The sequence below is a fragment of the Cnephaeus nilssonii genome, assembly GCF_951640355.1.
Source record: "Cnephaeus nilssonii genome assembly, chromosome: 9".
Taxonomy (NCBI): Eukaryota; Metazoa; Chordata; class Mammalia; order Chiroptera; family Vespertilionidae; genus Cnephaeus; species Cnephaeus nilssonii.
In genome coordinates this window covers 25,657,381-25,680,353 of record NC_137080.1, presented here as the reverse complement: position 1 = coordinate 25,680,353, position 22,973 = coordinate 25,657,381, and the positions used below count along the sequence as shown (strand labels likewise).

Here is a 22,973-nt window from a genome sequence, read left to right as displayed (position 1 = left end):
GCATGCTCCCCGTCCTTAGAAAATATCAGACTACGGACCCCAGTGCCCGTCCCTGCGGTTCTCACGCTGTCAGGAATGACAGGGAAGCGTACGGGGAGCTTGGCTCAGGACTGAAATTCAAGTCACTTGTGAATCTTGTGTGTGCTTGCTTGCTTGCTTCTCCACAGGCCGGGTGCCGGAGACCGAGGCGGCTGGCTCTTCCCCAGAGGTGTTTGACTTCCTTAAGGAGGAAGGGGGTGATGAGGTGATGACCCCCAGTAGACCCCGGACCACAGAAGACCTCTTCGCAGCTATTCACAGGTACCCAAAACGCCTCGTATTTCCTTCTCCTTTTGGAGTCCCCCTCTTCCAAATGGTTCCTCGATTTGTATTTCTTTCTTGAGGTTTCTTCTGTCTCCCAATTAGGTTTCATTAACTGGGTTATTGATTTATTTCCGTGCGTTTCTACATTTTTATTTCCTCGGACTCCAGTTTCTGTGTTAACTGTGTTCCACTAATTTTTATGATGACATGGGGATCAGAGGCTCAGTGTGGTGCCTCTGGTCAGCACTGCTCTTGCTGGCCAGGAATGCAGTGTGTCAGTCACCTGACAGGGTATTTAAGAGTTGGATTAGAGCAGCCCCGGTCCAGTCCAGGGGAGGAAGGCTTATTCTGTGGACGAAAGATGCACAGACTAGCGCTATAGGACAGGAACTTTCCTAATGGCGCAGCATTGTTGTTGTTTATGTTACAGAAAAACCAGGATTTTATAGTGCAATTTCTTTGGCTGCTTACACGTTTCAATTAAAGAGTACATCTTTTTTTAAGCAGGAGCAAAAGGAATTAAATCTACTTGTTTTACTGTATGCTGCTAGTGCCACCTACTGGCATCAGAGATTATTGGGTTTGAAAAAATAAAGAACAAATATTTTTAAAAGAACTGCCTGTACTATTATACTTTTTACATGTGGTCACCTTGAGTGAATAGGACTTAACACTAAAGTTTTATTTACTGCCTCATTTTTCTGGTTGTAAACAGCCAAGTACTCTCACAACAGTGACATTGTAAAAACTATAAAGGTTATATATGTGCAAGTGCTTTCTATATAAAAGTTGCTTCTTCCTAGACTTCTTCACCACAGTATTTTCAGTTCATTCTTACACATGCCCTTATGCTTCCAAAGTCTTGTATTGCTCTGAATCAAGGTCTCTTTTTTCCCTCCGGAAACAAAAAAATCCTGATTGTGTGACTAACCTTGTGTATGACCATTTTCCCAATTCTTGGAATAGAACAAAAACGATTGCATGCGATGAAAAGCATAGTGCTGTCCCTACCTGAAATTCCTCATGCAGCACATAAACACCTAATTTGGGAGGGAAAAATACAAGCTGGCGAATTAAGGTGTTTGTCAAGAATTGTATTTTTTACCTCTTGGCTCTAGTAATGGTATAACATCCCAAAAGACGCCACAGACTGTTCCTTTAACATTGTCTGACTGTTCTCTTTGATATCATCATTAGGAATAAAAAGGTAGCTAGTTACCAAATTATTTCTTGAAACAGGGAAACAAATAATGATGCAGTCTTTGAAATCAACTTTAATGGCATGCCTAGCGGCTTACACAGCTGTTTCTAAGTCTAACCATGCTAGATACATAATAAGCACTCAATAAATATTTTCTGAATTAAATGAAACCAATTGGTATTTAACTGTTTTGAAGTTGTTCCAAGACTCGACGGCTTTCATTTAGTCTGGAGAGCACTGGGTGGCTAAATGCGCAGGCGTATGTATTTATAACAGCAGTCCGCAGGGAAGATGTGTTGCCTGGCCGCTCTGTGTACTAAATACTTGGTCTCAGTGAGAACCCAACTGTTGTGGGCCTAAATCACAACGTGCTTTCCCTAAAAAATATGCCAGAGATCTTCTCTATATTTTATTTTAGCAACCTTCTTGAGGCCCTGAAAAATTTGAGGTTTCTCCTACTAGAGAATTATATCTAGAGCGTAATTATAATTGTGTCTACAGCAGATGTAGGAATTGGCCTGTCTGAATTAGCCTATGTGCACATGGTAGCCGTAAAGTCCACGTGGGATAGGATTGCAAAGAGGGAGCAAGGGCATGTGCTGGTTTTTATTTTAGCACGGACAATATATTAGCGGACATAATCCAAATCCACCTAAAGTTTGTGATTTTTAGGGCTTTATTTTATATCCCCTTCCGTACCTAAGCTGATAGTTCCAAGTAAGAATATCTAAATTGAAACACAGCTTTCAAGTTTTAGAATGCAAATAAATTCACTTCAGATTGGAAGCCAGATGGAACATGTAGCACACCAGTTGAGGTGTGAAATTTTTATATTCATTGAAGTAATTAGTTTTCAAGCCAGAGTTAACTGTTTAAGCGCCTTTTACAGCCATCTTCTTTTAAAATACGCACACAATATAAAAGCAGAGAACTCAAATGTTTAGACTTAATTCTTATTTTAGAGGGCAGCTGTTCTTGAAAAACAACACTACTTTTTATAAATTTCCATCCCTTCTCTTTAATTCTGAATCTGCAGTTAAAGGCCATAGCTTTAATCAAGGATAGCTGTGGGTTGTTGTGTGGCGCTCGGCACATCCTCTTCGTTGAAAAACCAAATAAAAAAATGATATCACAAACCAGAACCTGCAAAAATGGGATGGGCAAAGCTGCTTTTGTGGCGGGGGGGAGGGGGGAGGCGCACAGGGAGGGGACAACCTGTTGAAATTGTGAAGCCGTGTGCTATAAATGGAAAAATACTCCATCGGGTCCCAGTTCTTGTATTCAGCTGTGTGACTTCGCTCTTGAGACCTCAGGCAGCTTCTCTGGTCAGACCAAACCGTCTAAAGTCTTTTCCAGCTCTACAATTCTGAGATGTTAGTATTTCTATGGTTTCTGTCAGTCGCTCATTAACTTACTCTAGAACATTGCTTTTATTGACAGCTGAGCAGGACCATTGAACCTTCTTCTTTTAAAATACGAAGGTTCATAGGCAGGCTCTGCATTCCCAAAGGGGCTGGTGCCACATCAGGTCTGGCCACCTTTCAGCCTCCAAATTGGGTCCTTACTACTTCCTGTTTTCCACTTTGTGGCTCCTTTTTGGCCAGAAGCATGGAGAGGACCCTGGGAGCATCAAACCCAGGACGGCCATCCTGGCCCACCCTCCTCCATGCCTTGCTGTGCAGGTCACATGACAACAGCACTGAAGCCTGACCTAGAGGCAGGAAGGGAAATTATATTTTCCTGAGTGACACTCAAAGGTTTATTAAGCACCTTCTCTGTGCCTGACATTTTGTGGCTGGCGTTGCATCCATCTGGATCGATAAATTATGTGCTATCTGCTGTTCCCCTTTTCCATATAGGAAACAGGATCAGAAATTTTAAGTTGCCCAAGGTAACTGAGCAAGGTCGCTTTAAGCAATGGGAGTGAGCCCAGGTCCATGTGACTCCACGGATTCTTTATCACATTGAATCCTCACAAACCTGTGAGGCTGACACCATCATCCCCATTTGACAAGTATGAACGCCGAGGTGCAGCATAGATGAGTGATGGTCCAAGGTCACACAGCTAGAAGTTGGTAGTGCTCATGTTCAACCCTTGATCTGTGTGTACAGATAGCACCCTCTCAACCTTTCCCTGCTGCATATTCTAGAATTTTATAGCAGAAAAGGAAATACTCCCACATCTTTATTCATCAGATGTACCATGTGTCCTTAAAGCAAGTCCACCTGTACTTGGCTAAAGGGTTCCTGGCGCCCTGAGTTGTTGTTATGAAAAGACCAGCAAGGGGCCACTTGGCTCGTCGGCTTTATTGTCTCTGACTCACTCTCAGCAGAAAACACATGGAACAGGGAGGTTCTTAGCGACTGAGGCAGGAAACATTTCACTTTCCCTGAAGGCCCCTCCTCTCTCATACTCTCCCCACAGCCCCCCCCCCCCCCCCCATTTTCTTGATCAGCTAGAAGTTCTCTAACATGAGTCACGAAACAGGACATGGTGTGGGAGGTTCGCTTTTGTTTTCTGGACCATTGGACTTCTAGGAGTTGACAAATGGCCCAGTAAGAGCCAAGGAAGACTGGTTTTATGTCAAACTCTTGTAGAATTTTTCTAGAACCTGGGTGGGGGCCCTTCTCGGTAGAGGGGATAGGGTATTCTGGGAATTGGCTTATCTGTTAGGCCTTTTCATTGCCAGCACCATGAAATCCAGTCAGGATTTCTCGGGGAGCGGGCCTAAGCCATCAGTAGGACATCCCCTGAGGGCTCCCGGACTGTGAGAGGAGGCAGGCCAGGCTGAGGGATCCTCCCCCGCCACCCAATCCTTCCCCCCACTGCACAAATTTTCATGCACCGGGCCTCTAGTAAGTTAATAATTATAGCTGGGTCATGGGCACACATGGTAAATACAATGAACTATTGTTGTGTATGGGTGTTTGGAGGTTTACATAGATGGTGACCTGAATGTGCGGTCAGATAAGCAGGGTGGTTGTGGCTGACATCCAGTGGCCCATTTGGAATTAGCCTTTATCTTCATGTTTTTAAATCTCAGATCCAAGAGGAAAGTCCTTGGCCGTAAAGATTCAGAGGACGATCACACCAGAAACCACTCTCCCTCCCCGCCAGTGACACCCACCGGTGCTGCCCCCAGCCTGGCCTCCCCAAAGCAGGTGGGATCCATTCAGAGAAGTGTCCGCAAGAGCAGCACCAGCAGTGACAACTTCAAAGCTCTGCTGCTGAAAAAGGGGAGTCGGTCAGACACCAGTGCCCGCATGTCCGCAGCCGAGATGCTCAAGAACACAGACCCTAGGTTCCAGAGGTCAAGGTCGGAGCCTGCGCCAGACGCTCCCGACAGCCCGTCCAGCTGTTCCCCGAGCAAGAACAGAAGGGCCCAGGAGGAGTGGGCCAGGAACGAAGGCTTGATGCCTCGGAGTCTGTCCTTTTCCGGCCCCAGGTACGGCCGCAGTCGAACCCCACCTTCCGCAGCCAGCAGCAGGTACAGCCTGCGGAACCGGATCCAGAGCAGCCCCATGACCGTCATCTCAGAAGGGGAAGGGGAGGCCACGGAGCCTGTGGACACCAGGGCTCGCCGTGTCCTGGGCGCTGCAAGGGGCTGTTCCCTGGACGGACTGGTGGGGGATGACATGGTTGGGGGCAGCCTGCAGTGTGGCCCCGCAGATGGGACAACCAGTGCCCAGGGCAGGGGCCCATCGGAACAGTGCGGGGGTCTCCTGAGGGAAGCAAGTTAGGGGCAAGAATGGAATCTCCCAGGTGACGTGAGGGAGATGCACAGCCCATCGCTCTAGGAAGCCCGAGGAACCCTTCACTGTCTGCCCCGGGATCCCGCCTGTGTGTGTGTGCTGTGGACCCGGGCGCTGCCATGCCTGCAGTGGATGGGGGTCACTTAGGACTCCCTGGGCACTTGCCCTGTGGCTGAAAAGCAAGTAGAAGCTTAACTTCTGAAAGTGCTTCCTGGGGAAGATTTTTTTTTTTTTTTTTTTTGCTAAATGTTGGGTGTGTGTGAATAGGTGTGTGTATGTGTGCATTTTGAACACTTTTTATGTTTAAAAAAAATACACAGACACACAGACAGCATGTACAGATATACGAGGGGAAAAAGACACAGTAATGGAGGCTTCTGGACTAGGTGGTGCTGCTTCGAGAGTCGGTTGTGGAAATGAGTGCGTTCGGAAGGGAGAGGACCCCTCTTCGAGAGCGAGGTGGTAGACTTGCTGGTTCTGAGTGCACAGAGCACAGGGGTATACGCGCAGGTGTGCTGTCCTGGTTAACCCGAAAGGTGGGGAAAGGGCTACGTGACTCATTGGTTCAGGTACTTTTTTCTGGGGGGAAAAAAGGCTTTGTTTCTTTTTTGTAAAAACGACAAACACGTGGGAGTGGAAACGCTGTAGTCGGAGCCTGCTGCCGTGCAGCCACAGACACAACTCTCAGCCCGATTTTTAGAAACGTGGGTGATTTTTAAATGAATTTCCTCCTTTCTCGCGAGGACCTTCGAGAACTGAAATGAGGGTGTGCACATGCAGAGAGGGTGAGAGAAGGCAGAGGAGCGAGTGATACACTGCTGCAATTTGTTTCCTGCTTATGAAATAAACTTATTTTTCAGAATGAAATTTGAAAACTTGCACTACAGAACTGTGGGTGGAGCTTTTCCTTGTACACCTGTTTTTTACCAGAGTTTAAACTTCCATTCGGCGATTTCTTATCACTTGAAACGTCAACGTTTGCTAACTTTTGGATATCCTTTTGGTTACACCAAAGAAAAAGTTATGGCTATTTTTTCCTTGAACTGCCTGCAGTACCATATCCTCACTGAGAAAGGTTTATCGAAATCTATTATATATTATCTTACTTTGACGAAAATGCTGAATAGCTCTTGTTAGTCTAATAAACTGATAAAAATTGGTAGGGCTTGGCAATGAATTAGCCCTGGGAAATGAGTTTTTAGATTAAAAAGATTTTTTTTTGCATCACGTGGTTTGTGTGTTTTTTTATATTTTTTATAAATAATTGAGTTAGGTAATTGCCTTCCAATCTTCTTTAGTTAGAATTTAACACTTTTAGACATGGGAAAACGTGTGTAAAGTATTTATTTTTATGTCATGTTCTTGTGACCCGCCCCCCCCCCCCCCCCATGCCCTCCCGACTGCCATGTACTTGATTTGTTGGTGAAATAAAGTCAAAGTCTTGTCTTCTTCATTAGAGGGACCTAAGGTGGCAGTGCTGAGATGCTTAGATTACATACAAGACAGCTGCCTAATGTCATCTTCACTGATGTGAACATATCATTTCAAAGTTGGACCGCACAGGCCAAATCATCATAAGGTTCAGATACCCACTTTAGACACATCTTCGAGACAAAAACAAATCAAAAAACCAACCCTAAAGAATTAAGGCTCCTTCCATTCTCTGAAAAAAAACAAAACACTTCGTTTCACACAATAGAAATCAAGACCCGACATTTGGCCAAAAGCAAAGGATTTTTTACCTGTTGGAGCAATTGTCTAGTACATTTGGGAACAAGGACTTTTTTTTTTCTTCTTAATTTTAGAAAAGTAGTGTTGGCTTTTGGATATGAAATCTCATAGATACCTAGAAAAGATTAGAATGTACATGGCTATCAGAGAACTTTAACTTAATATACAAATCATATATGTTGAGGGTAAGATAAGCAACATCAACACTAATTATAAAACTTTTTTTAAAACCCCATTTTTAAAGGAAAATATGTTAGGTTTTTAAATTTGCTTTGAATAAAACAATTGCAAAGGAAATATTTGGACATTATTTCTTTTTGTGAGTACATGGGTTTTTGAATAAAGTGCAGAGCTGCTGAGTGCTTTGCTGGATGCAAACGGGAGAGCAGTGAAGACCAGACGGTGCCCGTGGGAGGTGGGACCCAACAGAGAGGAGTTGGAACATCCCAGACTCTGGATGGTGCCATCTCAAAGGACATCCGGGAAAACAACTCTAAACGATGTGCCAGGGACTTCGGAATAAAATGCAAATAGTGTATTGACTGATAGTTCAGATGATGTGATGTGGAGAGATGGATGGCATACAGGGAAACAAGCATTCCTTCCTGAACCATACGGCATCTTTAGTTTTACTGCTGTATTCCTCGGGGCCAGCCACAGTTAACTGAGCAGATCATACTTAAACACTCAGTGAGGGTAGACTGGACCCTTCCTTCTCCCCTGAGACCTTAAGTGCCAGGTAGTCATAGACGGAAGCCCCAGGCCTAAATGATTTCCACTCTAGTTTTTCTAAAAGTTGGGAGAGAAACCAATACCTATTTGGATTGTCCGTTGGAAGCAGCCTCAACTTGGGCCTGATTTCTGCCCTCCTGTTTCTGAAGAATATTGATTGAAGCCATTGCTTCTCGTGTGTGGATGAGTCTCTATGTTTGTGGAGGACCACAATGACAAGAAAGAAAGGTGGTGTTTCTGTATCTCTCTTACTCTCCACCCACCACCACACCCAGCTCTGGTGGCCTCCTGGGAGGACAGGTGAAGCTGGGGATTGGCTTTATTTGGTCTGAATGTGTTTTCTGTCCATTAAGTGAATATGAATAATTATGTGTATTGCTGCGGTTCTGTCATGAAATGAGCAGGGCAGGATACTTTACTTTGGCAGCTATTAGGATATTGTTGGGGGTGGCCAGTTTTGGATAAAGCATGGACCTGACTTTTGAGGTCTCTTTTTCTGTAATAAGCTATTCAGTTACTATAATTCAGTTTCTTTCAGTGAGTTGTTTTAAACTACCTTCCACACAGGTTCACCTTTATTTACAGAACCAAGACTAGAGCAAATCTGTAGTTGTGTGTTCAGCAATGAAAAAAAAAAAGCCCTTTATTAAATACATCTCATGTCCTAGATGAGGATGAGGGAGTTCTAAGATAGAAAAATGTGGATGAGATATCACTAAGGAACTTCAAACCTAGGGAAGAGAGGCATCAACAATGGACTATCCTGTAAAACAGATCGGTGAGGGAGTAGAGGAAAGGGAAGAACATTCAGGGCAAATCCTGCCGGGACCCCAGCCGGCACGCATTCTCTTACCAACAAAACAGGTGGAATTGGTTCAGGCTGGCAGTGCGCCCACCTGGAACACCGCCCCCCTCGCCCCCACTGTTGTCTGGGAAGTTGCTTTCCTCATGCAGGTGCCATTCCTGTTGTGGCTTCCTTCCCCCTCCTCTCCCTAGAACGGTCGGAAGCTGGAGGAGGAACCGTGCTCTTGCAAACTCTGAAGCTCCAATAAGGACGGAAGCCACAGGGTGTGGAAGGCAGAGGAGCCTGGTCCAGTGAGAACACCTTGGGCTGTCCACCTCCAGGCTCACCGGGTAAGTATTTTTCACTGACTTTGCAGGAGAGAGAGATGGTTCTCAGAGGAAGATGTCACGGCTTCTGACTAGGGGGGTGGGCAAGGCATTGGCTGTGGTGAACCTGAGGTAAGACTGCACAGATGAGGAGGATCTCACCAAGCACAGGGAGTTGGCAGAAGGAAGTCATTCCAGACTGAAGAAATAACCTGAGCAAGGACACAGAGCCAAAGTGTTTAGAGGAAGCCATGTAGCTAAAAGAAGTCTCAAGTAAAACAGAGTGGGGCGTGATACTGGAATGGTCACCTGGAGTAAGAATGTAGAGGGCCTAGGATGTCATTTAAAAAAATTAGGATTTTGTTTTGTAGTACTGGGGAATAACAAAGGTTTTTAAGAAGGGAATGATGTAACTTGGCTTGGTTCTTAGCCTTGTTTACAAGCTACACGTTCCATTGGTGGGCTGTGGTCAGTGAGGTGCAAGGTTTAGCTTAAGAAAAAGTCTAGACATGAATTTCCTACAGATACGAGAATAAAAATCTCAAAAGTTGACATAAGGGATACCTTGTAATCATGCCACCTACATACATCATTACAATAACTGACTCACTGCCATGAAAATTACTCTCGGATTGATCAGGGCTGGAAAATGTTTTGCTTTATGCATTATGGGGGAGGAAGGGAAAATGGGATACCTGGATTTCAATAGTATGAAATTGCTTTTTTATTGAACATGTTTCAGATTCCAACAATATCTGAGTGACCAGAAATATGCTTCTCTTATTTAAAGTGATATTTATTGCATAAGAGATGCCTATTTTATATAAGACTGTAGGGGAAGTGTTAGAAATAGTTACCTCTTACCAATAGAGGCTGGTATTGTGGACATTCGTCAGGAGGGCTGGAAGGTAGTCTCTAGTTGGGGATGGTAAATGAGCTAAAAAAGAATTTTTGTGTCTTTTTGGCAAGCATAAACATGCAAAGAATCAATTGTCAGTGTAAACACATTACCTTTGGAAAATAATTGCCTGGGATTTTAAAATTAATACCCATAATAATTCCAGAACCAGAAATCCAGCTTGTTTTCTATCAAAAATTAGTCTAAAATGTATGTCTGAAGTTATCATCATAAGATTATGCATGTGATATGCAAGAACACATCCAGATGGTCCTAGCCCACTCTTGACTGCTACCTGCCAGTGGGGCATAGTGGTTAACAGCATGGACCGAGGAGTTGGCTGCCTGGGCTCCAATCAGCCTCTATCCTTAGTTTCATCTGAGGCATGTGACCTAACATCTGTGCCTCAGTGTCCTCACCGGTAAAATAGAGATGATGCAATGTGGCACACAGCATTGAATTTGGTAATTCAGGTAAAGCACTTGGGATGATACACCTAGAAGACAACCCATAGCTAACTGTAGGTATGTTAGTTGATTGTATCCAGGTTAGGGAGATCAATTTTAAGAAATAGTATATAATGTTGGGGTTGAAGGGACCTTAAGCATCCTCTGGCCTCACCCTCCCATCCATTGGATACTCAGGTCTCCTATGTAAAAGATCATGTGGTCCCCACTTAAACCACCCAGTGCTGGGAAATGGAACAAGTGTCATTCATGGGCAGCTCTAATTATTGGAAGTTACTGAGGTCCAGCTTGCCACGGTCATCCTCCAGGAGCCCACAGCAAAGCTAATGCCCTATCCCCCCGACAGGCTTCTAGGCACCTGAATGTGACATCTTCCCAGGACAAGCAGTTTCCAACACAGGTGACAATGTTAACCTCCTTGATTTTGGAGCATCCCACTCTTTTATTAGTCACTTTTATATGACCTCCAGAAAGATGACATGAAATCACTTAAAAATTAAAGTGAATTTTAAAATTATATGTTTGTATACATTTGTTCAGAAAAAAACATACCTTTACTTAATATCAAAATTGGATAGGAAGTTCCTAATTTTATAAATTTAATCTTTGCCACAAAATATTATCAAAACTTTTGGGTACTGTGTGAGTTTGGGCAGATGGGGAGGAGGAATCAACAGAAGGTAACAGCAGCTGCAAAAGACAGTTTAATTCTTTGTGTCCAACCCTAACTTCACCTCTCTACGCTGGACAGTCCAGTAGTGCCACACAAGGTAAATCTTTAACATTTTTATTGCTACTATCTGGAGGGGATAACATCCAATTGACACGAATCCAATAGGAAAAAGCAACATGATTATGATACAGAGAAGAAGGGGGAGTAGCATGACATTTCCCTGGAGCCTCATAGAACTAGGGACCACCAGGACTATGACAATTTCCATGTTCATAGAATGTTGTCCCCTATTATCTGTGTATCCTGATAAAGCTTCAAGCATTAAAAAGGCACATTGGAAATAGGCTCAAGTCATATGTGTACTCTCAAGGAGAAGATACTAGACACACATTTTACTTCTAGGTGTGTTGATGTCTATATTAAAGTTCAGCCCCTGGCAATGCTATTTCTTTTCATTTTCTCACTCATTTTCTTTGGAGGGTTCATTTTTCTGAATCAACCACACTTCATTATTCCTATTAAGCAAATTGAAAGGACTGTTGTAGCCTGCAGTGTAGTAAACCTTTTCATCGAAAACTTTTCCTTCTTCCCTCAAAACGCTTGCTAATGTCAAAAGTTGTTCTTGATTCTTTTGGGCGCTAGAGAATCCATCGAAAGACCTACAAAGGAGAACGTAAATAACCATGAATGGTTTTAGTACCGACGCTGTCAGTCTGAAAAGAAAAGCAGGAGCAGATATAATGAAGTTGGATAAAGCCGAGTTTCAACGCTCCACCTGCCCAGCCCCTGAACCCAGCAATCCCTTCCTCTAGTTCCCGGTCTCAGTGTCATCTCCGCACACAGAGGAAGGAGAACCAGGAGGAGGGATCCGGGCCATCCGCTGGCAGGTAGATTTGGAATTCACACTTCCCATCTAACTCTGCTTCTCAAACTTTAATGTGCACACAAATCTTGCTAACATGCAGATTCAGGAGGTCTGGGAGGAGGCCTGAGAGTCTGTACGGTTTCTAACTAGCTCCTAATGCTGCTGCTGGCCGGAGGACCCCACTGAAAGCCACTTAGAAGCCTCCCTTCCAGACTTGCAGTTTTCTCTAGAACATTTTGCCTTTCTTCCTCTCCTTGGGCAAAGGACAGGCACTAACTGATGGATGAATATAATGTAGTTTTGACCCCGTTAACTTACAGTCTGAAGCAAGAGACAAACATTTTGGTAGCTCCCTCTCTATAGCTTGAGAAGAGATTTAACAGAGACAGGACCAAAGTGCTTAGGGACACTGAGTACATGATTAAATCAAGATCAGGGCTGTGAACTGAGTTGGGTCTGGAAGGTAGGGTGTTTTGCTGGGCAGAGAAAGGGGAGGGAGGGATACGAAAAAGAACAGAAGTCCCGAACTGCAAAGTGTTTTCACAGTGAGGCACAGCGTGTGGGCTCAGGAAGGTGTGGCTCAGCCGGAAGGAAGAACCTTGTATATCATCATCCTAAGACCTTTGGAGATTATTCTTAAAAGGACGTTAAGCAGAAAGGTAACTTGGTCAGATCTGAGTGAGATACATGGGAGGTTTGGGATGGGAAAGAACAGACAGCCAAAGTATTTAAATTAAAAAGAAAAACAAGAGCTGGGAAAGTGAGGAAAAAGCTCTGGCCAGTGTGGCTCAGTTGGTTGGGTGCCATCCTGTGCACTGAGAGGTGGCCTGTTCAATTCCAGGTCAGGGCACATAAATGGGGTATGGGGCTCAATCCCCTGTAAGGGGATGGGGTGTGTGTGTGTGTGTGTGTGTGTGTGTGTGTGTGTGTGTGTAGGAGGCAGCCAACCAATTGTTTCTCTCCCTCTCACTCTCTCTTTCTCTAAAATCAATAAAAGCATATTTGTTAAAAAAGAATTTTTTTTAAAGTGGGGAAAAATAATAAAATTTAAAGCATAGATTTTAAAGTATAGAAGCAAAAATATCCTGAGATTAAATCATGACAGGACACAGATTTAGCTGAGTTGCTGACATGTCAACATGATGAATTTGATTTTGAAGGTTAAGAATAGGAAACACAGGGAATATGTTCCTAATACGCCTTCTCTAGCATAAGTTTTATTATCAGTGTGCCAAAGGAAAGGATCAGTCCTACCCTTCTTCAGATAAGATGTAAGCTCTCAAGGGTACAAACCAAACCATGTCTATTTTACTCAACAATGTCAGGCACCTAGAATCATTCCTGGCGTGCAGTCTCCTTTAAATCCTTGTTGAATAAATGTAGGAATCTATGTGCACACCTGTATATAAAACACTGAAGGTAAATTGATAAAACTGTTTTATAATTTTCAGCATGTTAACTGATAATAATTCTGAACCACGTGTTAAGAAATAGTTTGTCTTTTACATTGTTATTTTCTTTAATAATAGCCAACTCTTGGTATGTTCTACCTACAGGAAATTTGTTTTCAGGTCCTACTTCTTCCGTGAAATCAAATCTTGAAGCCCCTAATTAGAAATCACCTTCTCTTCTCTGAATACATATTGTTCTACAATGACCTATCCATGCTCTATTCCATAAACAAACACACCAAGCCTCCCCCCACACACCTGCCTTGCTTGGAGCTGAAGGATATGGACAGAGTAAGTTATCACAGCCGAGGTGCCATTCTAAGTCCTAGAGGATGGCCGTGGGCTCTCCAGAAAGAGAAGAAAGAGGAAGCTAGAACTAGAAGTCATGCCATGTTCTAAGTATTTTATGTACATTCACTTGTTTAATCATGGCAACCCTATGAATTAGGTAGGTGCTTTATGATTATACACAGTTTCCAAATGCAGAGATTTGGGCAAAGGAAGTCTAGGAACTTGGCTGATGTCAAAGGTAAAGAGATGTGGAAGAACATTGCCTGCTCAGGGAAGAGTGGGAACGTCAGTGGAACACAAAGCGTCAGGGGAGACAGGGTCAGGACACATTATAAGAGGCACTGTGTGCAATGTGACTGAACAACTCAAATTTCACCCTGAAGCAAGAAGAAACCAACAAAGACTTTTGAATGGAGTAACAGGTTGGAGCTTTTGTTGCCGTTGTTATAAGAAAAGCAGGAGTTCCAGTGTGGGGCAAGAGAGGAAGAGGCCGGTGGGCAGAGAGAGGAGCTGGGAGGCTACTGAAGTGAAATAGTCAAGATCTGAGCTCAGTAGACATGGGAGTATCTACCTTGTCAGGCACTGTGCTCAGCAAAGTATGACTGAGGTGTAGCCCCCGTAAGAGGAAGACTGAGGAAGTAACAATGAGGAAGGACAGAGGGGAGCAGAACCACAATCCTTTCTGAGGGGAAGGGGCCAGATCGGGAGACCAGTTGTCAGGGAAGAGGGTGATGGCCATGGAGGTCCTTGCTGGGGAGGCTGTCAGGATGCGGAGGCCCTTGACTCACACAGGCACTGTAAGATCACTGCCCACGCAAGTTGGGAATTGGGGAAAGGCTTGTTTTTAGAGCTGTTCAGTTTGAGCCCCACTCCTATCCCACATGGAAATGTCCAACAAGTAGGGAACTCGGGCTGGAGACATTAAACTTGAGAGCCATTAGACACAGGTATTTGAGGCGTTGTGAATAGATCACCCAGAGCAAGCCTGCTATGACATGAGCATCAATAACAAGCATCAACAGTGATTCTTGGGGTGAGGAGTGGACGAGGAGGAGAGGAATGACAATAGAGCAACACTGAGTTATAGGATGGACAAGTATCAGGGAACAGACTGGTCAGCACGCAAAGGCTGCAGAGAACCCTGGGAAGGGACTGTTACGTAACAAACGCAGGTGCACTGTGGAAGGTGGCAAGAGCAGTTCCATGGAGATGGTGTGGGCTGCAGCAGACGGTGGTGATTTGAGGTGTACGTGGGAGGTGAGGAAGCAGAGACACAGATTCCTGTAACAGGTTGGTGGTAAAAGGAGGGAGAGACAGGGACTCCAAAATGAGACTATTATCATGTACTGTGATAAAATTTCAACAGAGAATTTAATATAAGACATGAGTGCCACAGGTATTAGAAGTCTGAAAAAGTAAAAACGAACCCACCCATAAACTAGCAGAGGGAATAACCTCAGGAGGCAGCAGCCATCCCTTGTGCTGGGGAACAAAAGGAAATAGTTTGGGGTTATCAGGACCCAGAAGTTGGGAGTTAAGGTATTTTTGTTCAGGCTTAACTAGATGGCCGGTAAGCTTATGCTTTTGGGGGTGGGGGAGATAATTTGCATTGCGTCTTATTTGTGGAAGGTATGCAACAGACTCTGCATTAACTGAATTGATTAGATTTTGCAACAGACCCTTGGTAACCTATATAAAATAAGCCAGAGGGAAAACGCCGTAAAAATGCATTAGACTGTCTTTGTGTGGAAGGGTGAAAAGCCTCCTGAAATTGCATCAGAGCTAAACAGAGTGCAGGACGGTGAACCCAGCAGCCAGCAGGGCTATAAATTACCTACCACTTACCGCACAAACACAGTCATAGCGGCTCTGTCTTCAATGAAGACATCCGACTCTGAGGGCCTGGGCGGATCAGATTGCTGCTCGGAGGGGACATACAGGGAAACGGTAATGGTAGACTCGCTGAAAGGACCTGGGCCCGGCTCCACGTAGCTCATCACTGGCGCTGTCATCTTCATTTTCATCTCTGTGCCATAAAAAGATATTTAAACACAAAGGAGATCGTGAAAGCAAATGCAGGGAATTTATCACTACTTTTTAAACTTCACCTATTGTTTTGTGGTCTGAGTGTCTTGATTTACTTTATGCTATTGGCATAAATACAGGGAGAGGCAAAAGCAGTGTTACCGTTGTGAGTGTGCAAAACAGAGTTGATTCTTGCATTATTTATTAATTATTGTATTATTTTCCATGCAAACACCTGCCATCTTACTTTTGCCCCACCCTGTATTTACCTTTAAGATGATTCCCATCGTTAAAAAGTAAGACCAAAGTGACTCAATTATCCACTGCCCACATTAAGCGCTTTCTGTACTATTAGTAGTTTTGGTTACTACCGTCTAAAGGTTTAGGGATAGCAGGGAAGATGAGAGATCACATCGTCCAGTCATTCTTTATTTTTACAATTCGGAAGCTGAAGCCCCATTGGCCAAGTGACCTGGTGGGATATAAACAGCCTCAGAGCCAGAACCACAAGCTCAGTCTTGAGACTCTGGGTCTTGTGTTCCTCCTTCTGACCTGCCTCCTGATGTCCCTCACCCACCGGTCCAGCATCAGCCATAAAAGGGACTTAGCACTAGTGCCACAGGCCCAGCTCATCCAGAGGAACACAGTCAAGGATGAGAGGCTGAAAAAACAGTAAGTCTCTGTTGACCTGGTTATTTTTCTATCCTAAATTGTACTGCTTTCAGAAGCTAAAACTCAAGAACAAGCCAGGGGACTCAACCACCATGTACAATGACAAGGAAGACTGCCCTCACCTTGCTCGTTTTTGCCTTGAACGTAGCTGGTCAGCCTGGTAAAGCCGGTCTGGATGGCAGAATCCCAGTCCATCGACTCCACGGAGGTGCTGACCCACTTGGCTGGTCCATAGTGTCGGGTCTCGTAGCTTTCGGGCTAACATGGAACAGAAAGCTGGAGGAAGCCATGCTAAAAAGGCAGGACGCCAGGGGCTACAGCGCCGGGGCCTGGGTTTGGGTCCTGTTGAGGGGCTGCGCCCCCTTGGGTCGGGCCGCTGGGTCCGGCTCCCTAGGGCCGGGCAGGGCCCCTCCCCCTCGGCTCCCACCCTGCGGTTCTGGGCTTTCTCGGCCCCGCACACCGGGCTGCCGGGGCGGGGGATGGGGATGGGGATGGGGATGGGGATGGGGCGGGGGATGGGGATGGGGAGTCAGCCCAATTCGAGTTAAGAACCAGCGTCCGTAAGGGCCCCTCGGCCCGGAGGGTCCCACCTCGGCTGGGGGACAAGTTGATTCTTTCTCCCCCCCCCCGCGCCGCAAAGCAAAGGAATTGAGACGTGGCCAGCACCTGGGCTGTGGCTCCCCGACAGAGTTTTCCCGTTTGTTCAGGGGCTCAGACCATGTTAAAATTGTACTTTTCCCTTAAATATGTGGGACTCTCCAGCCTCACTATACAAATCAGCTCGAAGACCGCCCCCCCCTCCGGCCCCCCAAACCCGCCCGCACCCTTAATGCCGCGGGAGGCTCCTACCTGGGCGCCCGAGTCCTCCGGGACCTGCCAGCCCGGCGTCTCCACCGCCGGGGCCTCCGCGCCCTCGGCCGCCCCGGGCCCCGGCTCCAGCACCTCGGCCATGGGCGGCGCCGCTCCGGGAAGGAGCTGGTGAGCGCCGCGCGGGCCGCCGAGGTCCCGAGTCCCCGCCCCGCGCTGCCCGGCGCTGCCCGGCCCCGCGGCCGCGCGCCCCTCCTCCCGCCGCGCAGTGCGGTCCCCGAGTCCTCCGCACCCCGCCGCGCCGGGGCGGGAGGGGACGCTGTGACCTCCAGGGACCCGACTCCCACCCTGCTGGGCCCCTTCCGCAGGGTGAGGCTGGGGCCCGGCCTGCAGGGCCGCTGGGGTTGGGCGTTCTTTGGCGGCCCTCCCGCCCGCCGCCCGTGGGTTTTAAGGAACAGGCAGGCGGAGGTGTGCGCTGGGGAGCCAGAGGGGCTGGGGCTGGAGAAGGACCGGGCCGCGGGCTGGCGGGGTTTCCGGTGGAACCGGTTCGGGAATCTCTCCCAAGGCCCCGCCCGCACTGGGAGCGGGTTCTGCAGACAGGTCTCCTCCTGGGAGGGGGTGAGCGAGAGCCTGCACCCATGGGTGCATCCAGTGACAGGCAGGAGGGCGTCTCTTCTCCTGGTGGGAGCTGGGCACGCACTGGCGACCCTGAACTCGGCTGTCCTTGCTGGCTCTCCTCCGGTGGGCAGAGAACTCCAAGCCAGGTTTGGCTCAGGGCCCAGCCAGGGATTAGTGCCTCACACCCAGAAGGTGGCCTCGTGCCCGTCCCTGGAGGAGGCAGATGGACCACAGTCCTGCTTGGAGGGAACCTTGAGCTGTCCTCTTTTCTGGCCTCACCCCTCCAAGGACGCCCGAACCCCTGAGTCACCCCACCAAGTCTAACAGGCTGGGGCGAGGGCAGTAGAAGAGGAAGGGAAGATGATTGAGGGGAGGAAGAGAAAGGGTGGGGACATGGGCGAGACTCGAGTGCGTTTTAAATTTCTTGGCTGTATTTACTCTTTATTTTTTCTAAGAGATTTATTGAGATATAATTTCACATATCATGTAGTTCACCCATTTAAAGTGCATTTAATGGTGTTTAATGGTGTTTAGTATATCCACAATTGTGCAACAATCGCCCCAATCCATTTTAGAACATTGTCATCAACCCCCTTCCCAAAGAAACCCCATACCCTTTAGCCCTCACTCCCCAACTCCCCATCCCCCAGCTCTAGGCAACTGATTGGCCCTCTGTCTCTGTAGGTTGGTCTGTCCTGGACGTTTCCTATACAATAAATGGGGTCATATAATATGTGAGCTTTTGTGACTGGCTTCTTTCACTTACTGTAATGTTTTCAGGAGTCATCCATGTATCAGTACATATCTCATTCCTTTTTATTCCTGAATAATATTCCTTAGTATGGTCCTAGTGCTATTTAATCAATTGATGCCCTCTCTTTTCCTTACCCTTCCCTGACTAAGCAAGTGTGCAGTGGCCTGCAGACACGTGACATTTCCTAGTGTTAATATTAAGTCTATAATGCAGAGCTAACTTTGAATTATTTAGTAAAAGCTAAATAATGAATTTTGACATTTTTTATAAATCGCCTGTTTATTTTAACTTAAGTAACAGCTGTGATTCATTGCTTAGTTGACTACAAAATTGAGAATATAATTTTACTTTACAGAGAGTTTTTAAGGGGAACGGGAAGCAATTTACATTTTTGTTAAAGAAATCTATTTTTCTTTTCATCTGCAGAGTACCTTTTATGGTTATCAATGCCTTCTTGGGGGCTTTTTACTTATAGAAAAACTGAGGCTAAATTTGGAGACACTCGTTTTATAAGGTGTGGAATATGCAATTAATGAAGATAACAGCAGGTGACTAAGCTGAATTATCTATATTTACAAGGTGATAATTAGTTATATAAAAGAACAGAAGAAAGGAAAGCAAAGGATTTACTTCAAAATAATAGGATTTGCATTAGGACAAATTTAATGAAATTCAGAAGGCTCAAGTTTTATACCCATATGTCAAAACAATCTAGCTAGTTTTCTTGTTGCTTAATTATGGTAACGTTGTTATTTCTATTAGCTCCTAATTAATCAGTGTTCACAGGTGCCGCGTGGCGCTTTTATAACCAGGAGCCTCCACATTCAGCCTAGCGGGGGAGGAGGGCCCTGGCGAGTCCGGCAACAGTAGGCACAGCGGATGCTCAGTCCAGCCACCATGGACATTGAGTAAATGAGCACTGAACCTGTGCTTCTAGAGGAAATTCACTTAGGTGTCCTGTGAGCCTGAACATTTTGATCTACTGGTGTGTTATGTGTGCTGTGGTATAAAGATACCTAATTTAATATTCGCGGTTAAATCCTTAACACCAGCATTGTTACAGAAGACAGGAAAAAACCAAGCCATGCTTAGAGAAAGGGAGTTACATTTTATTAAGGGCAGGGCCAGAGAAAAATGTGCCTTTCAAATTCTGGGCCCCCCCACATGGAGGAAACCTTTTCTATTTATACTTTTCCTAGCTCTTTTGTCTCCCAAATTTGGAATGAGACTTCCGGGCCTTCTGGAAAAGAAGGCCTAGGTGCTGGGGAGGGGCCCTGAGACTGTATCTCAAGGCCTGGCCTGGTGTCAGCACTGACAACTCCAACTCCGTCTGGGGCATAGTCCACGGCCTCTCTGGAATGGGAGTAGTCTTCTTTTCCTTATTATTTAAGCAAGCAAGCGTTTACAGAAGCCAAATTAGCAGGGTTGAGATTTCAAACAGCAGTTTTTATATAAGGTGGATGCTTCAGCATAACTTCTTCAAAAGGTACATCACAGCCGAAACCGGTTTGGCTCAGTGGATAGAGCGTCGGTCTGCGGACTGAGGGGTCCCAGATTCGATTCTGGTCAGGGGCATGCATGTACATTGGTTGCGGGCACATCCCCAGTAGGGGGTGTGCAGGAGGCAGCTGGTCGATGTTTCTCTCTCATCGATGTTTCTAGCTCTCTATCCCTCTCCCTTCCTCTCTAAAAAATCAATAAAATATATATATATATATTTTTAAAAAGGTACATCACAGCCTTCCGGTGCTTAAACTCACTCAACAGCACTTAGGCACTATGCCTGAGATCATTTTAAAGAGCCAAATCACCCACCAAAAGCACAAGGAATGCTGAAAACATGGCACTACCTAGATTTCAAAAAGGACACCTTTTTACTGTGTGAGAGCTGAACCTAGCGGGCAGAGCTCCGCTCTGTTGAACCTCAGCTGGGAGCATGGCACCCAGTGGCTCACACTGTTCAGTGCTCTACGCATGCACATGTCTACCAGCGATGGCGAGGGTGCTGTGAGGGCTGCTTTTGGAGCTGCAAACACATACTAGCAAGTTGGTGAGTTTGCACATACGGAGTCTATGGATGATGAGGACTGGCTGTCAATGCTTCCTACCCTAAGTTACATAAGTCACTCCCAGCCATGTTTCATTGTCCAAAGCACATCGTAAGACCTTAAGGGTGAGTACACAGTCACGCTGTGTTCTCCAAGAACTCAAAGAACTGAGGCAAGCACCAATGTTTAACCCTGATATTTTTAGTCACCAATTGATTATTTGATATTTGTGGCAGAGTTTATTTCCCAAAAGTAGTTGCAACATTAAGTCCTGTGCAACATGCTGTTCTTATAATGTGACTTTGCCACACCTTCCACCGAGAAGTGAAGATCTATGTTCCCTTTCCATGAAACTCGGCAGGTGCGTGACTACAGTAGAAGTCGCACTGTGTGATGTCTGAGGATAGATCATTAAAAACTCCCATCAAGGTCTCTTTGGAACACTTACTCTTAAAAAACCAACAACCACACTGAGAGTAAGCCCAAGCAGCTCCATGGAGAGCCACGTGTGGGTCCCTAGCAGAGGTCCTGGCTGACAGTGGCATCAACCACCTCACCTGTGAGTGACCAAGGGTTCAGGCAACTCCAGGCCCCCAGCACTGAGTCACCTTTGGGCATCCTCAGTTCTTCCAAGCCGAGGCCCCAGAGGTCATGGAGCAGACACAAGCTAGCCTCACAGAGGCCACAGAATCTGTGAGCGTAACCAATTGTTGTTATTCTAATGCCACTAACTTTGGGGTGATAAGTTTTTCAGGAATAATAACTGGAAGAGTATTTTCTATGTGTAGTGCTGTAAAGGTGCTGGTGGGTGTTAGCAATGAATAAAATTTGGTTCTACTCCACATATTTTTCTATCAAGTCATTCTTTACTCTGGGGTCATTCTTGCACCCACAATGTATTTAACTAATTGGTCTTTTGCTTGTTTGTTTGTTAATCCTCACCTGAGGCTATTTTTTTCCATTGCTTTTCAGAGAGAGAGAGAGGGAGGGAGGAAGAGAGAGAAAGAGAAACTTTGGTGTGAGAGAGACACATCAATTGGTTGCTTCCTGCACATGCCCAGACAGGGGGCAGGGAGTGAACCCAAGACCCTTTGGTGTTTGGGCAGAGGCTCTAACCACTGAGAACACCTACCAGGGCAACTATTTGGTCTTTTTATTGTTACCACTGTCTCGGATATAATGCCTATACAGTTGGTATTCTAACAGGAAATGTAATCTTTTGTTTGCCCGGCTTATTTATTTATTTATTTGTGAGAATTATAATACTCATCTATTATTAAGACACAAAACAACCCAGCAAGCCCCCTTTATGCTAAGCACTTTGCTCAGGGCCTGACACAGAATTGCTTGATAAATGATGAATGAGTGCCGGTAGAATTCATCAGACACGTCGATGTGGTTGAGTGTTCTTAGGAGCACCTGTGAACCACCTTTCTCATGGGCCACAGAAAATGAAGAGCCATTTATTGAACGTGGGGTTGAGGATAAGAAAGCTAAGGTCTGAAGCTGGGCATGTCTTTAAAAATTTAAAAAGTTAATTCTAATCAATATAAGGCTTGATATAACTTCTGAAACTGCGGTGAGTGTTTATAAAAAAAAATAGATGCTATTCATGTGACTTTCAAATGTTCATGCTTTTGAAGTAAAAGGAGACAACCCAAGACCCCACAACTAGACAGCTCATAGTCTCAAAAAAGCTCTAAAAATAAACTAAATCCTTTATACAGCTAGGAGGAAATGTCTCTAATAGGTCACTTGGTTAAAGACCATTTCCTAAAAATGTAGGGCTGTTAAGATGTTCCCTTAAGCTCTTCTTATGTATGGGGCTTTTGCTGTTGCCATACCCCGTGGTCGGCAAACTGCGGCTTGCGAGCCACATGCAGCTCTTTGGCCCCTTGAGTGTGGTTCTTCCACAAAATACCACGGCCTGGGCGAGTCTATTTTGAAGAAGTGGCGTTAGAAGAAGTTTAAGTTTAAAAAATTTGGCTTTCAAAAGAAATTTCAGTCGTTTTACTGTTGATATTTGGCTCTGTTGACTAATGAGTTTGCCGACCACTGCCATACACCATTGCATTATTCCTCGATTAGGACAAATTACAGAATCGGTAGAATTGGACTTGACTACCTAGTGACTTTTTAGAACAGAGGTGCTTCAGTGCTCTCCGTTCTAGGAAGTAGAGCTGCTCTGCCCCAGCCTTGAACCAGTCAGTTCTCAGCCTGCGTATGGGTCCTGCATAATGGCCTCCCCAGGCCCTTCTACACCCGAGTTTGAGTCTCATGTTCATAGTAAGTTCCAGGCATGGGAGAGGCCAGTAGCAGGACGGAGGAAGTTTAGCAGTAATGCCTGTGACATTTCACCTTCTAGGTCAGTGCTCTCAAGCTGTCTGTAATGAAGGGCCCCCTCCCTTTTAAAAACAATTCTGGTTCATCATAAACCAATAGATGATTCTACTGCACGAGACTATCTGCAGCTCACTACGTATTTCTTAACTCACAAGTTCAAGAATAATTTACGTGGTCTCTATCATGCTCAGTAAGATGAGTCCACTGGTGATGTGCAAGGATTTTGTAAAA

At 45.6% G+C, this 22,973-nt stretch overlaps 2 protein-coding genes across 8 annotated transcripts in view; one reads left to right on the top strand and one right to left on the bottom strand.

Annotated features, from left to right (window-relative positions):
• NHSL1 (NHS like 1) overlaps positions 1-6,481 on the top strand; it is a 203,063-nt gene extending 196,582 nt beyond the window's left edge. For all 6 annotated transcript variants that reach the window (XM_079781099.1, XM_079781101.1, XM_079781102.1 and 3 more), the window contains 2 exons: positions 168-300; positions 4,549-6,481. In XM_079781099.1, coding sequence (XP_079637225.1) covers positions 168-300; positions 4,549-5,245 — 830 coding nt within the window. In that variant the 3' untranslated portion in view covers positions 5,246-6,481. The remainder of the gene's footprint in view (positions 1-167; positions 301-4,548) is intronic.
• Positions 5,571-17,454, bottom strand: HEBP2 (heme binding protein 2). Of its 2 annotated transcripts, XR_013814015.1 has the most exons (5): positions 17,022-17,454; positions 16,295-16,430; positions 15,321-15,501; positions 7,000-11,527; positions 5,571-6,920 (listed from the first exon to the last, which is right to left on the bottom strand). XR_013814015.1 is itself a non-coding variant. In XM_079781115.1 (4 exons), exons 1-4 carry the CDS (start codon positions 17,121-17,123, stop codon positions 11,329-11,331), a joined length of 618 nt encoding a protein of 205 aa, XP_079637241.1. In that variant the 5' UTR covers positions 17,124-17,454; the 3' UTR covers positions 5,571-11,328. The 2 variants fall into 2 exon arrangements, 1 of the variants encoding a protein (XP_079637241.1); XM_079781115.1 differs by having other exon boundaries at positions 5,571-11,527.
• Positions 17,455-22,973: the final 5,519 nt, after the last annotated feature.

Bases quoted from the DNA above. Each gene is read 5' to 3' on its own strand.
- HEBP2 (XM_079781115.1), bottom strand. From the start codon at position 17,123: ATGGCCGAGGTGCTGGAGCCGGGGCCCGGGGCGGCCGAGGGCGCGGAG. The intron at 15,502-16,294 runs GTGAGGGCAGTC...TTTATGGCACAG, and splicing joins TCAAGGCAAAAACGAGCAAG to AGATGAAAATGAAGATGACA. The intron at 11,528-15,320 runs GTAAGTGGTAGG...TCTCCTTTGTAG, and splicing joins GCTATGACTGTGTTTGTGCG to GTCTTTCGATGGATTCTCTA.